General features: G+C 44.9%; 1 protein-coding gene across 1 annotated transcript in view; it reads left to right on the top strand.

The window, feature by feature from the left end:
- Nucleotides 1-13,127, top strand: part of coro (protein coronin) — a 33,976-nt gene extending 20,849 nt beyond the window's left edge. Inside the window, exons 7-13 of the mRNA XM_028315601.1 lie at nt 232-486; nt 2,768-2,831; nt 2,910-2,998; nt 3,497-3,637; nt 6,317-6,487; nt 10,098-10,299; nt 12,100-13,127. Of these exons, the coding sequence (XP_028171402.1) occupies nt 232-486; nt 2,768-2,831; nt 2,910-2,998; nt 3,497-3,637; nt 6,317-6,487; nt 10,098-10,295 (918 nt within the window). The 3' untranslated portion in view covers nt 10,296-10,299; nt 12,100-13,127. The remainder of the gene's footprint in view (nt 1-231; nt 487-2,767; nt 2,832-2,909; nt 2,999-3,496; nt 3,638-6,316; nt 6,488-10,097; nt 10,300-12,099) is intronic.
- Nucleotides 13,128-16,687: the final 3,560 nt, after the last annotated feature.

The raw sequence follows: 16,687 nt of genomic DNA, 5'->3' as shown, positions 1-16,687 counted from the left end.
TAACTTCAATACAAGAACTTACGATGAGTACATTTTGATGTATAAGATGGAGACATGAACGGTATCCTTCCGTTTGGCCAAAGTACTTTTCGCCAAATTTCACTTCGCAAACAACTTATCGTCAAAGTTTCATTTCCCAAATGAACTTTTAGCAACTGTACTTTTCGCAACTAATTCATTTGGTCAAATTATCATTTCGCCNCTACTTCGAGGTGAGCGCCTGGTGTCTAGCGGAGCGCTCGTGACGGAGATCGACACAAGCAACGGAGTGATGTTCCCGCTCTACGACCCCGATACCAACCTCATCTACCTCTGCGGCAAGGGCGACTCCGTCATCCGCTACTTCGAGGTGAGCGCCTGGTGTCTAGCGGAGCGCTCGTGACGGAGATCGACACAAGCAACGGAGTGATGTTCCCGCTCTACGACCCCGATACCAACCTCATCTACCTCTGCGGCAAGGGCGACTCCGTCATCCGCTACTTCGAGGTGAGCGCCTGGTGTCTAGCGGAGCGCTCGTGACGGAGATCGACACAAGCAACGGAGTGATGTTCCCGCTCTACGACCCCGATACCAACCTCATCTACCTCTGCGGCAAGGGCGACTCCGTCATCCGCTACTTCGAGGTGAGCGCCTGGTGTCTAGCGGAGCGCTCGTGACGGAGATCGACACAAGCAACGGAGTGATGTTCCCGCTCTACGACCCCGATACCAACCTCATCTACCTCTGCGGCAAGGGCGACTCCGTCATCCGCTACTTCGAGGTGAGCGCCTGGTGTCTAGCGGAGCGCTCGTGACGGAGATCGACACAAGCAACGGAGTGATGTTCCCGCTCTACGACCCCGATACCAACCTCATCTACCTCTGCGGCAAGGGCGACTCCGTCATCCGCTACTTCGAGGTGAGCGCCTGGTGTCTAGCGGAGCGCTCGTGACGGAGATCGACACAAGCAACGGAGTGATGTTCCCGCTCTACGACCCCGATACCAACCTCATCTACCTCTGCGGCAAGGGCGACTCCGTCATCCGCTACTTCGAGGTGAGCGCCTGGTGTCTAGCGGAGCGCTCGTGACGGAGATCGACACAAGCAACGGAGTGATGTTCCCGCTCTACGACCCCGATACCAACCTCATCTACCTCTGCGGCAAGGGCGACTCCGTCATCCGCTACTTCGAGGTGAGCGCCTGGTGTCTAGCGGAGCGCTCGTGACGGAGATCGACACAAGCAACGGAGTGATGTTCCCGCTCTACGACCCCGATACCAACCTCATCTACCTCTGCGGCAAGGGCGACTCCGTCATCCGCTACTTCGAGGTGAGCGCCTGGTGTCTAGCGGAGCGCTCGTGACGGAGATCGACACAAGCAACGGAGTGATGTTCCCGCTCTACGACCCCGATACCAACCTCATCTACCTCTGCGGCAAGGGCGACTCCGTCATCCGCTACTTCGAGGTGAGCGCCTGGTGTCTAGCGGAGCGCTCGTGACGGAGATCGACACAAGCAACGGAGTGATGTTCCCGCTCTACGACCCCGATACCAACCTCATCTACCTCTGCGGCAAGGGCGACTCCGTCATCCGCTACTTCGAGGTGAGCGCCTGGTGTCTAGCGGAGCGCTCGTGACGGAGATCGACACAAGCAACGGAGTGATGTTCCCGCTCTACGACCCCGATACCAACCTCATCTACCTCTGCGGCAAGGGCGACTCCGTCATCCGCTACTTCGAGGTGAGCGCCTGGTGTCTAGCGGAGCGCTCGTGACGGAGATCGACACAAGCAACGGAGTGATGTTCCCGCTCTACGACCCCGATACCAACCTCATCTACCTCTGCGGCAAGGGCGACTCCGTCATCCGCTACTTCGAGGTGAGCGCCTGGTGTCTAGCGGAGCGCTCGTGACGGAGATCGACACAAGCAACGGAGTGATGTTCCCGCTCTACGACCCCGATACCAACCTCATCTACCTCTGCGGCAAGGGCGACTCCGTCATCCGCTACTTCGAGGTATTTCGACAGCACTTACATCCCCATCACTTAGATGGTTGGTAGTCCACAATAGTACGCTTCTCTAGAAACTTCCTGCCCCGTACAACCAAACTGTGGAATGGACTGTCGTCTGTGGTGTTTCCGGACGGATACGACCTGCAAGCTTTCAAGAGGAGAGCGTATCTTCACCTTAAAGGCCGGCAACGCACCTGTAACGCCCCTGGGACTGCGGGTGTCTATGGGCGACGGTAATCACTTACCATCAGGTGATCCGTCTGCTCGTTTGCCTCCTGTCACATAAAAAAAGGTATATCTGTCGTAAAATCGATGAAAGAAAACCCTTCCTACCCCGCACCTGCATCGTTTGTAATCCCCCCTCCCTCCACTTCTCACCTCCCTTGTTTTTGCAACCCATTCATGACTATGACCTGGTTTCCACGATGGCGGAACGAAGCGGAAAAATGTTTGAATAACCAATCAATGGCTCGCACACTCACTACGGGCGCGCGTCGCACAGTCGCGACAGATAATTACGCGCGAGCGATAAGGATGGGTAGTTTGGGGTCATTGGACAAAATTCTACGTGCTCGCAGACCAGACTATCCACCGTCATAGCTGTCGCTAAACCAATGAAAGCTACTGACCTTCCCAACCCTCTCTCAGTCAAGTTAATTCTCACCTCTCATCACTCTTCAACCCTCTAATAAAGTTGGGATCCCGGTCAAATAAACCGCACAATTTAATATTCATCGATCGACTACTCAGGTTTAAAATAACTATTTCCATTTGCAGGTTACACCCGAGCCCCCATTCGTCCACTACATCAACACCTTCCAAACGCCAGACCCACAGCGAGGTAAACACATTCTTTCATTAACTTTTACAACAATATTTTATTATCAAATATCGGCAATTTCGCATTGTTTTTGTGCAGGTATCGGCATGATGCCGAAGAGAGGGTGCGACGTGGCCACGTGTGAAATCGCCAAGTTCTATAGGCTAAACAATTCTGGACTCTGTCAGGTAAGGTTGTTGACGTCACTAAAATACCATAATCAAATACTCGAAACTTTACTTTTTTTATTCTAATCGTCTGATTTATAAATTAATGATAAATACCTAGACATTGTTTATCGCACATCACATAAAAATTGACTAATCTTCTTGTAACACCTAAGTTGGGAAGGCACAATTTAGGCTGTCTCTTCACCAGGAAGCTATTTAAAAGGAGGTAAGACGAGAGGAAACGAAACAGCACGCCGCTCGTTCCTTGGTGGAAAACGCTCAAGAATCCCAAGGAATCCTCACTTATTTGATGTAACATCTACACAAACTTCTATTTTATTCTAATATTGTATAGTCAGCACTTTTTAAGATGCAGGCAATAAATTTTACTTAGTTTAGGTATCAATTAATTACATTCGCACCTCAATTTTATTAAAACCAAACTTGTACGTGTTTAGGCTAAGTTTTTATACAGTAATAAATTTATTTTTATTCTTAAACTATATCCCGTGCCAGGTGGTGTCAATGACGGTGCCTCGCAAGTCGGAGCTCTTCCAAGAAGACTTGTACCCTGACACGCTGAGTGATGAAGCCAGTCTTACAGCCGACGAGTGGCTCGCGGGGGAGGACGCCGAGCCCGCCACCATGTCGCTGAAGGTACGCCCTTCCCATCCTTCCCCTCGCCTTCCAGTCCTACGGTCCCGTAGGAGTCCTATAAATGGCCCAGAAAAATGTCGCCGAAGGTACGCCCTTCCTATCCTTCCCCACTCCTACCAGTCCTACGGTCCCGTAGGAGTCCTATAAATGGCCCAGAAAAATGTCGCTGAAGGGCCCTTCCCATCCTTCCCTCTCCTACCAGTCCTACGGTCCCGTAGGAATCCTATAAATGGCCCAGAAAAATGTCGCTGAAGGTACGCCCTGTCCGTCCTTCCCCACTCCACTGTAAATCCGGGCATCATGTTACCCAAGGTGCATAATCTTTTCTTAAGGTTTTAAACCTTTGTTTTTCACATGTCATCCGCTTTGCAATGGAGGGAAGTCGAACCTTAATTTCGAACTCCTCCTATGTTCTTCTGATTAATTTCGTTGCGGGTCCAATGACAGTTTAATTTTCCCCTGGGACAAACTTGACCTTCACTGGTTGGGTTTTTGTGGCATTCAAGCTGTAGATGCTGGCTACACAGGAGTTGCAGTGGTGGGAACGAGAGGTGGGAATAGTCCCGTACCCAAGGTACACTCTCTTCGTGATATTTTATATCAGCATATCGCCCTTCCACAAAAATGCCGCTGAACGGTGGTATGCTCCTCTACCTTTCAAAATCTTTTCGACTATTATAGTGACATAGCTTATGGAATAAAAAAATTCGGTGAAACTATCCCTGACCTTACCCTATCCATCCCGACCACATGTAGGTCACGTCTCGGCAAAGTTGGATGGACCGACGACGTCAAGAAAATACTTAACAATGGCTAAGAGAAAAAATTTGGATTATGCTCTTTGGATCTCGTTGGGAGAGGCTTAAGTCCAGCAGTGAACTGCAAATAATTTAATGATGATGATAACCCCATAATGACAGCGTTACTGCGTTCACTTTGAATTCAAGATTTTAAATAAATAAATTATCCACTTGCCCATGTCTTACCAAATAAATTTTAATTGTATTATATTTTGTAAATATGTATGTGATTTCTATGTGCATGGGTTTTCAAATACATGTTAAATGTGAACCAAAATCTGACGGTAAGTGATATTGTGTGACATAGGAAATATCCTACACTTGAGTATAAACACTGTGTTCTCTCGATGGAAGAATCAACTGATCAGAGGGCTTAGTATGAGTTTATATCAAACGTCCACACTAGTGAGCGCTTTAAAAAAATATATGTATGAAAATTTATTTCTTGAACGTTTCCGCTAGGGGCGCTGTACAATTCGTCATACATTTAATGTCATTTTTTATCGCGCTCACTAGTGATGACATTTGATGTAAACGCACACTAGGCCCTCAGATCTGTGGTCGGAATATGCAGATATTTCACGTTTTATGATTTATGATTACAATTGATTTTAATTAAAAACTTGTCCTTTGATAACGTAATCATCTTAAATATCTACCTATTCCGATTACATTATACATGATTCAAATCGTTACTATTTTTATAATAACAATATTTCTGCGTAAACTAAGCCCGAATTTCTTACAAGCCTATGTCGATGGACTACATATGGCATAATATGAGTTTATGTAGTAAACAATGTTAAAAATAAGGGTCAACACATTGTAGTCATTACAACACGCGTTATTATAATTTGTTTCTAGATGGCATGTTTGTATGCAGTCCTGGATAAATATTAAAAGATATTTTTAGTGGTATGGCCAGCAAACTTTTGGCTATTTGACTTTCAGTTCCCCAAAAATGCGTGGTGGCCACACGATTCTGACGTGGACGTTTTGCCCGTATTCACAAACGATAGTTGCTTAAGTGAAACAGCAGGCTCAAAAACTTAACTCCGATAAACGTTACTTCGACAATACTTGACTTTACTTCGACACTACACTACTTAGACAAAGGATATTCGCCTAGGATATTCAGAAGTGTCGGAGTAACGTAATGTCGAAGTTTACTTAGGTAGCCGAAGCAGCAAATCGAACGCACAGCGTTGAATAGAGCTCTGTGATTGGTTCGCGTGTCACCTTGTGCGTCCACGCGCTAATGTTTGTGAATACGGGCGTCAGTCTGTGAAGATACTTAGGTATAAATGTGTTGACTCTTGCCAGTGTTGATTGATGATTCTGTTGGCTTCCTCTAAAACTGCTGTGTTGTGTTCCATGTGATAACTGAGTTTGATGCTTTGATACTGTTACTAACAATAACCAACATAACGAATAATATCAATGGGGCTCATGTAATTAATTTGGGTTACATTTAAATTGGGAATTACCTACATAAGATTGCTTATTTAGAATACATTTATAAATGTTTTCATTGAATTACCATGATGTCTTTAATATTAGATGTTTTTTTATTTAGTGAAAAGTAGTGGGTATAGATATTTGCTTACTTTGTCTAAGTAGACATGTGTCAATGTTTTATTTTTTGACATAAACGAAACGGTTTATACTAAAAACCGTTTTCAGCAAATCATCATTTCCTTTTTATGATTCTGAAGTTATCACGTTACAATAACACTAGTGAAATGCAATAAACGATTAACTATTCAAAAAACAACAATTTCAATCTTAAAATCTATAAACCCCCCAAATTATCAATAAAGCCAACAGAACTATCAAAAGACAGATGCTATAGGCTAGGGGCTCCCTAACCAAACTACAGGAGCGCGCTCTTGTCGTGCAGGGCGGCTACGTGTCGGGCCGCGCCGCAACGCAACTGCACGTCACCAAGAAGAATGCGCTGGCTGCTGGCAAGGAGAGGTCACCCACGCCGGCTTCTAAGCAGGACCAGGCTGCTACGCCGCCGCCTGCCACACCAGTTACGCAGCAGATTGTAAGTTTAATGTGGCTAAAAACTCCCCAAATTTCAACTGACAAGCCCCACCCACAATCGTGGGAGATTGTAACTTGGCCCCGCCCACAAAAATGTACTGAATGTCACCAAGAATGACGTGCTCGCTACCGGCAAGGAGCGCTCACCCACGCCGGCTTCTAAGCACGATCAAGCCGCCACGCCGCCGCCTGCCACACCAGTTACGCAGCAGATTGTAAGTTTAATCCTTCAAGGCCCGCGAATCTAGACACAATAGATAATCAATTGTTATGACATTAATGAATGCCGTCTGGGACTCAAGCGGTTAATGCCCGTTTTCACCACCAATCCCTAATTTTTAAGTGACCAATATGGGCATAATATTCTTTGAAATTTAGCGAAACGTGTACCAAACACGATACTAGTTCCCCCGCCCTATAGCTAGCACAGCACGACCAGACTAGTCATTGCCACGCAGCAAATCTTGAGACCCCTTTTCCCCCCAGTCTTATAGCTAGGCCGCTACGCCACTGCTTGACCGCCGCTTGCCGCACAAGTTACGCAGCAGGTGAGTCCAATATGTATCAATGATTCCTTTAAACTTTAGTCAACAAGCCACGCCCATAATCGTGGGAGATTGTAAGTAAGCCACTCGTCAACTCAAGACGCACACACATACCAATGGCTCCGCCCACATAAAATTGACTGAATGTCACCAAGAAGAACGCGCTCGCTACCGGCAAGGAGAGGTCGCCCACGCCGGCTTCTAAGCACGACCAAGCCGCCACGCCGCCGCCTGCCACACCAGTTACGCAGCAGATTGTAAGTCCATATCAATTAAAGATTCCCATAAACTTTAGCCAACAAGCCACGCCCATAATCGTGGGAGACTGTAAGTGACCCCGCCCACAAAAATTTACCGAATGTCACCAAGAAGAACGCGCTCGCTGCCGGCAAGGAGAGGTCACCCACGCCGGCTTCCAAGCACGACCAGGATGCCACGCCGCCACCTGCCACACCAGTTACGCAGCAGATTGTAAGTTTAATGTGACTAAGAACTCCCCAAATTTCAATTGACAAGCCCCGCCTACAATCGTGGGAGATTGTAACTTGGCCCCGCCCACAAAAATTGACTGAAAGTCACCAAGAAGAACGCCCTCGCTACCGGCAATGAAAGGTTGCCCACGCCTGCTTCTAAGCACGATCAAGCCGCTACGCCGCCACCTGCCACACCAGTTACGCAGCAAATTGTAAGTACAATATCTATCAATGATTCCCATTACACTTCAGCCAACAAGCCACGCCCCACAATCGTGAGAGATTACTGCTACTTACCAGTAGGTAAGTGTGTGCGTCTCGTCTTGTAGGGGCCAGTAGGCTCCGCCCACAAAAATTTACTGAATGTCACTAAGAAGAATGCGCTCGCTACCGGCAAGGAGCGGTCGCCCACGCCGGCTTCTAAGCACGACCAGGCCGCCACGCCGCCGCCTGCCACACCAGTTACGCAGCAGATTGTAAGTTCAACTCCTCAACACCCTATAGGACCTTTAGCTAGCCGACCAGACTAGTCACTGCCACGAAGCAGATCTTGAGTCCCTGGAGGATCCCTTTTCCCCTCGGTCCTATAGCTAGCAAGACTAGGTCGCCCCCCCGCCGCATCCGTCACGCAGCAGATTGTGAGTCCAATATCTATTAATGACTCCATTACACTTTAGCCAACAAGCCACTCCCATAATTGTGGGAGATTGTAACTTGGCCCCGCCCACAAAAATTTACTGAATGTCACCAAGAAGAACGCGCTCGCTACCGGCAAGGAGAGGTTGCTCACGTCTGCTTCCAAGCCGATAGGCCGCTACGCCGCTGCCTGCCACACCAGTGACGCAGCAGATTGTAAGTTTAATGTGACTAAGAACTCCCTAAATTTCAATTGACAAGCCCCGCCCACAAAAATTTACTGAATGTCACCAAAGAATGACGTGCTCGCTACCGGCAATGAAAGGTTGCTCACGCCTGTCTCCAAGCACGATTAGGCCGCTACGACGCTGCCCGCCGCACCTGTGACGCAGCAGATTGTAAGTTTAATGTGGCTAAAAACTACCCAAATTTCAATTGACAAGCCCCGCCCACAAAAATTTACTGAATGTCACCAAAGAATGACGTGCTCGCTACCGGCAATGAAAGGTTGCTCACGCCTGTCTCCAAGCACGATTAGGCCGCTACGACGCTGCCCGCCGCACCTGTGACGCAGCAGATTGTAAGTTTAATGTGGCTAAAAACTCCCCAAATTTCAATTGACAAGCCCCACCCACAATCGTGGGAGATTGTAACTTAGCCCCGCCCACAAAAATTGACTGAACGTCACCAAGAAGAACGCGTTCGTTATTGGCAAGGAGAGGTCACCCACGCCGGCTTCTAAGCACGACCAGGCTGCTACGCCGCCGCCTGCCACACCAGTTACACAGCAGATTGTAAGTTTAATGCGACTAAAAACTCCCCTCAATTGACAAGCCCCGCCCACAAAAATTTACTAATTGTCACCAAAGAATGACGCGCTCGCTACCGGCAATGAAAGGTTGCCCACGCCTGCTTCTAAGCACGATCAAGCCGCCACGCCGCCGCCTGCCACACCAGTTACGCAGCAGATTGTAAGTTTAATGTGACTAAAAACTCCCCTCAATTGACAAGCACCGCCCACAATCGTGGGAGACTGTAAGTGGCCCCGCCCTCAAAAATTTACTGAACGTCACCAAGAAGAACGCGCTCGCTGCTGGCAAGGAGAGGTCACCCACGCCGGCTTCTAAGCACGACCAGGCTGCTACGCCGCCGCCTGCCACACCAGTTACGCAGCAGATTGTAAGTTTAATCCTTCAAGGCCCGCGAATCTAGACACAATAGATAATCAATTGTTATGACATTAATGAATGCCGTCTGGGACCCAAGCGGTTAATGCCCGTTTTCACCACCAATCCCTAATTTTTAAGTGACCAATATTGGCATAATATTTTTTGAACTTTAGCGAAACGTGTACCAAACAGCCCCGCCCCGATACTAGTCCCCCCGCCCTATAGCTAGCACGACCAGACTAGTCATTGCCACGCAGCAAATCTTGTGACCCCTTTTCCCCCCAGTCTTATAGCTAGGCCGATACGCCACCGCTTGACCGCCGCCTGCCGCACAAGTTACGCAGCAGATTGTAAGTCCAATATCTATCAATGATTCCTTTAAACTTTAGCCAACAAGCCCCGCCCACAGTCGTAACAGATTAAAAGTAAGCCATGCGTCTACTCGTGTAATAAATGTATCTTTCTTTCTTTCTTACTTCCTAGCTCCGCCCACATCATAAAATTAATTGAATGTCAAATGTTAACGCTGCTGCTTCTCAGCACTGGCCCAATTATTGTCCTGAAGCAGTGGTAGGGTTAATACTGGGACGTGTAAAAGTGCTTTTTTAAAGCCTATTTACAGAAATAAATGAGTTTTATGATTTTTTATAGACAACCGTCCTTGTTATCCACCCAAACCCTGGATATTGTTTAATTATTTTGTAAAACCCTTCACAAAGTACTTAATAACTATGAAACTATGACGAAACTGTTCATATCTTAACTCTACTCGTAATATCGCCTTCCAGGAGAAGCAGCTGTCCGACCTGGTGGACGAGATCCGCAAGCTGAAGTCAGTCATCGTGAAGCAAGAGAACCGCATCCGCGCGCTCGAGGCCGCCGCCAAGGCCCCGCCCTCGCCGCAGCCATCGCCGCAGCCCACGCCCACGCCTGCGCCCACGCCAGACAACCACCACGACGACGCCATGGCGCCCGACGAGGTCTGAGCAGGTATGTCACGTGGCCTGTAGGACTCACTAGAGGCCACAGCCAAGGCCCCGCCCTCGCCGCAGCCATCGCCCCAGCCCACGCCCACGCCTGCGCCCACGCCAGACAACCACCACGACGACGCCATGGCGCCCGACGAGGTCTGAGCTACAGGTATGTGTCGCATGGCCTGTAGGACTCCCTTCTAGAGGCCGCTGCCAAGGCCACGCCCTCGCCGCAGCCCACGCCGGATAATCACCATGACGACGCCATGGCGCCCGACGAGGTCTGAGGGCAGGTATGTGGAACTATAGGACAGTCGAACGCTGGGATGTTGTGGTGGACTCACTTAACACGAGTAAGTTAGAGCACCGCATTGATGCTCTCGAAGCGGCGCCCATGCCGAATAACCACCACGACGACGCCATGGCGCCCGACGAGGTATGTTAGTACTAACTTAGCGGTGAGGAAGACAGTGGGCGGGAGTTTGCATCGTGCGGTCTACACAGCTTATGACCGCAGTCTGTGGAGGAACACTATCTGTGGTCGCGATCCTCATCAGTGAGGGACCGAGGAAGAAGGAGATGTTAGTCCATGTCTGGTTCCTACCGCAGCGACTCATGTGTAGCCAGGATTTACAGCTTGACCGCCACAAAAACCCAACCAATGAAGGTCAAGTTTGTCCCGAGGGAAAGTTAAACTGTCCACAGATGTGGACCATTCCCACCGCAGCATCTCCTGTGTAGCCAGGATCTACAGCTTGATCGCCAATAAGCCCTACTGATGCCAGCCCAACTACCATGATGACGCCATGGCGCCCGACGAGGTCTGAGGGCAGGTATATGTCACGTGGCCTGTAGGACTCACTAGAGGCCACAGCCAAGACCCCGCCCTCGCCGCAGCCATCGCCTCAGCCGACGCCTGCGCCCACGCCAGACAACCACCACGACGACGCCATGGCGCCCCACGAGGTCTGAGCGGCAGGTATGTGGAGTTATAGGACTTAATGGGGTCTGCACATAATTCGCGAGCTCGATACGGCACCTCGTGATGCCAGCCCAAACACAATGATGACGCCATGGCGCCCGACGAGGTCTGAGCGCAAGTATGTGTCGCGTGGCCTGTAGGACTCCCTTCTAGAGGCCCAGGCCCCGCCCTCCCCGTAGCCCGAGTCTGAGCCGGACAATCGACATGACAACTCCATGGAGTGTGACAAGGTCCGAGCTACAGGTATGGACTATTCTTACCTCTCGTTCCCACCGCTGCAACTCCTGTGTAGCCAGGATCTACAGTTTGACCGCCAATAAGCCCTAGTGATGCCAGCCCAACCACCATGACGACGCCATGGCGCCTGACGAAATCTAAGCTACAGGTATAGACCATTCCCACCTCTCGTTCCCACTGCTGCAACTCCTGTGTAGCCAGTATCTAGCTTGACCGCCAATAAAAACCCTACCTGCCTGCGCCCACGCTGGATAACCACCACGACGACGCCATGGCGCCCGACGAGGTCTGAGTTACAGGTATACTGATTAACCGACCGTCGACCGCTGGACTTTCTTGAAGGCCCGGTGTCCACCAAAGCAGAGGGTTGAATAACTGATCAACAAATACATCTCCTTTCCTTTCCGCATTGAAGGAAACCGCGTTTTAACGGGGATATTCACAATTTGATAATGATATCTTTTTTTTTAAGTACAACACCAAATCGGAGCAAATGAAACAAAAATGCCAAATATAACGCTTGACTTTCCCGCCAGAAGTCGCAATTATTTCTACACTGAAGAATTAAAGTAACAAGACAAACATATTATGTATTTCCAGGCGTAGGCGACCAACACCATGCTTCTCGTCAACAGGATCATGCTCAGGTGAATGTTACACAGCCAGGTATAGGGAACGATCTCCGAAAAATTGTTCAGTGAAGATTCAATAGAAACATAAAAATTACACCCGGAATTATACTAAGTCGACGATAATGAAGCATACTCTGCACATTGTAACTTGATTAGAATAACGTAACATCAGAGAAATGTCAGTTTTGAATTTGATACAGTATACGGGACTGCATGACAATTTACTAAATATTTAATTGGTAAAAAACTGACATATTTAAAAATTATCCGTTTTCGATGTTACATTCTAAACACAGTTAGATTCACCAGAGTATCTTAGCATGTATTTTTATAAGAGTACCTCTAGCTTCTCGTACGAATATTTTCGCCCTTGTCATAAAGGTTTGACAGCTGCCATTGGTGAACATGAAATATGACAGAATATACCGTTAAATGCCCAGAAATTGGTAATGTACTTGACAGCACTATTATAGTCAATGACTGTCAAAATTATCGCCAAGCTATGACGTCACTTTTTCGTCATTGACCATTTATTGATTTCAAATCCACTTGAAACTTATTTTATTGATAATTTTAAAATATTTGGGTTTTTNGGTTTTTAGGCCTAGAATTATGTGTTTATAGAACTTTTACCATGGAATTATTGGGTCAACTAACCGATTTACGTCAAAATAAATTTGAAACACTTATTCTGATTGAAATAAAGGGCAAAGTCGTACGACAAGCTAGAGGTAAAGCCGGTGAAACACAGTTATCTAAATGGTCTCAAACTAATGTTAAACGCCCTAGGAATTGAATTAAAATGTTTGTACAGAAGTTTTTGTCTTTGTGCATGAGATCGGTCGAATTACGAGATAAATTCTCGATGCCTTTGTTTTTTCCTTAGAAACTTTTTTTGAAATATAAAATACAATGATCAGTCAAACATGCTATTTCATTAGTTATTTAAATAAATAACTATTTGATATTGTTAGCGACCTATTTTACAAGGTTGATNAGGTTGATAAAAGCTTTTTATTTGATGTTGATTAGTTTCCATTCAAAATACAAAGGCATCAGTTGATATTTTTTCTAAATCTTACTTTTTTACATTCTGTTTCATTTTATAAAATTTTATTGTAAAAAATGTCCAGCGTTATTTACAAAATGTAATTACGAAAATTAAAAAGCGGCTTAGAAAAATTAACAACTTTAAACAATATCAATAAAATGTCATTACATTATTTAAATGTAATAAATTAACAATAGTGCAATGGATTGACAATAATTTTTAACTTCGCGCTACGCATAGCAAACGGCCAGTTTAAGCGCTTTTTGGATGTATTGATATTTTATTGTTCGTATATAATATGAAAGGTATGATTATGTTTATTTATTTATAACAGTAATTTGTAAATAGTAAGTTTTAAAGAAAGTGATATGCGGAATCAATGATGTGCCTTATCCTTCGAAAATGAAAGAATATTGGTGATATCGCTCGCATTTAGTGTTCCCTCAGTTTGGGGTGTCACGCGGACTGGTATAGCTCGCACAGACGACGGCACGTCAAGTTACACACAGTCTTATGCACTTTGTAATACGTGCTACTTTTCTGTGCTGTCGCCTGTACTATGTGAAACTTTGCTGCGTTGCGTTTTATTCGGAAAGAGCTATAAACTAGGGATGTGACGTTCAACACAAAACGATTGTTTTTTTTTATTGTAATGCAATTATCGGTTTTGTTGTAATAATCAATTTTTGCTATCTAATTTGTTGACACATCAAATGAAACGTCTAAATATCGATAAATATTTTTTGCGGAAAGATTTAAAACGTATAGATGGCGTTAGCGTCATTTACTTTGAGGGTCCTGTTTCAAAAGTAAAAAATATACAGTTAAAATAGTATCTTTATCGTCCTTAATATTTTTTCTTAACGCAGCAGATGGTTCCGTACGGCTTCAAAATACAAATAAAAACTCAGTCACAAACTATTTTACTATGTTCTTTTGGAGCCAACTATGCCTAGTTCGTGTGAACTCTTCTCATTTAATCTAAAATTTCATATCGATGTAGCGATCGTTATTTATTTGGTGACCACACGTTACCAGTCTCATCAAGATTTATTGTTTAGTAGCCAGGCGTGCGTGTTGACGTGTCATGGCAAAGTCTCGAAAACATTACCCTCATGTCTGCACTAGAGTAAGTACGTTACTTGTGATGAACAAGTCTGTCTGCCGTAGAGTTCGTTACTGATTCATCAACATCGATGAAAATACGTGCAATTTAAGATGTTTATAATTATCAAGAGTTAAATGTCTGGTATTTATCATTGTAAAGATGGCATTCAATTTCGCAAACGAGTAAAAATGACACTAGTTTTCGCTAAGTCACGTGGTCTATCTACCGCCATCTTTACGACTGTAGAAACGAATTCGAACCTTGTCAATGATGAAATCACATGTCAACACACATGATTAACAATATTTAGGATATTATCGTTTTCGGCAACGCTATTTATTTTAACTTGTGTACACATCTGATTGTAACTGAATATGGTATGTGATTACATGGACACATTACAAAAAGCATACAGACGGTTGAGAACCTCCTTCTTTTTTAGTCGGTTAAAATATCGATTAATTGTTCAAATATATTTGTAAAACGTATTCAGATTATCTAAACAATGTCTCAATCTCAAAAGTATAGCTCGAATTATAATATTTATAGCGCAAATGCATGTTAGTAAAATATTTTATTGGGCTCAATCTAAGTCAATACGACCACCTTTACTACAATCTACTTGGAATGGAGTTTTTCTATGAAAGAGTATTTTTAATATGAAATGTGTACGCCCCTTGTAATCACAAACGATATTTGCTAGATGTACGGATAAGTTAGATAAGTGTCAAGTGTTTACTAAGGTGCTTATTATAATACGATACTGCAGGTTACGCTTCTAAACAATTGCTGGCTCAATACGCGTATTAATTGTCCTTTACTTGTATCACTATTCTGTTTTCGTGCTGTTTTCATCGTCAAGTGAAACCTTTTTACACATTTGCAACCTTAAAATTGTCTATGGTAATTCTAAATTTAAAATTGTACGTCATCTTTTGTCTATGGTTTGCGTAAGCGCAACAAATGTCATGTAAACTGTGGGTCTAGACAAAGTGCCATTATAATCGCAAACCAGTCGAAAAGTGGTCGAAAAGCCCCTTTTTTGTATGGAATTTGACGGATTCGATTTTCGATTCGATCAAAAAGTGCGTTTTGTCTAGGGGGGCTGTATTCTTTCGACTCTGGCACGGGTATAGGCATACTGCGCGGATTGCCATAAAAAAAAAAAAAAACTGTATTCTGGTCAATACTTGAATGGGTAAGAAGAAAAAATACGTCTTATTTGTTTTTTTATGCTTTCAGTTGACGATGAAAATAGCTGTAAGTCTTAAGTTTGCTGTTTTAATAATTTCGATTTAGGCTTGTCTTGAATTTTTAATAGTATTCTTAGTTTGTCACATGTCGCCGGTATTAAAAGTATTTCTACTAAAATTCTAGGTATTAGATTATATCATATCGCGTAGGGCGCCATCTATGAAAGCGGTTATTGTTAACTCTCCTTTTGTAAAACAAATGCACTTGGTATAATTGATTAAATTGTTGTCTTTGACAATTATTGTCACTGTTTTTTAACAAATTATTATTTTTTATTTCTGTGTGATACGTTTTTGTAGATGTCGCCCTACCGTGAAGTAGATCAAATGAGTCGGCTGCGACTCTAACCGTAACGACGACAATAACTATGAAAAACGTGCTTTTGACAACTAGTCATGTCACTGTAAAACTGACATTTGACAGTTAAGCGCCGTCTCTATTGAGGCGGCAAGTATTATAGTTAAATTTAATAGTATTATTATTATGATGATTATTATTATTTTGTAATTTGTAAGATGGCGTAATATTAGATGTTCGTTTTAAGATCATGACAAAGAATTTTAAATGTGTACGAAAATGCTTGTTTACCATTGAAGGGTTTATATGTAAATCGTTTCACATTTTTTTTGTAATTTTGAAGCTTGATTTTGTATTGTATTGTTTTTCTTTTTTGAGTTTTATAGGCCACACAAACGTGTATAGATGCAGATGTAATGTACTTATGTAAACTTGTGACAACAATTGCGTGGCGACCTCTATAGTTCAGGTTGACTACTTTAGCCAATAGATGGCGTTAGTCTTGATTCTGAATCGCGATATCGAGATTCGTGCGACTGAGCTGTAGAGATCGGTACTAAGCGAACAAATGTTATATTTGACGTTAAATAATTGTAAGGTGCCTCGGGCCACCGCTTGAAAGCTTTGTAACCTGTTCTCCTGCCGGGTGTCAGGGCCGGTTGTTTATCTTGTTGAGGTCCAAGGATGTTGTTATAGGCACTGGAGTCTTGTACACGGAGGATGCTTCGAAATATGTGGTCGAATGCTTTTTTCATACTATGCCAATGGCGCAGTGTGTGGCGTAATTATGTATCAATGTTGAACTTTCGAAAAATAGAACTGCAATAATTCATAGACTAAAATATC

Source organism: Ostrinia furnacalis, unplaced genomic scaffold, assembly GCF_004193835.3.
Source record: "Ostrinia furnacalis isolate ACB-3 unplaced genomic scaffold, ASM419383v2 OfSCF5175, whole genome shotgun sequence".
Classification (NCBI taxonomy): Eukaryota; Metazoa; Arthropoda; class Insecta; order Lepidoptera; family Crambidae; genus Ostrinia; species Ostrinia furnacalis.
This window is presented reverse-complemented; position numbering and strand designations above follow the sequence as displayed.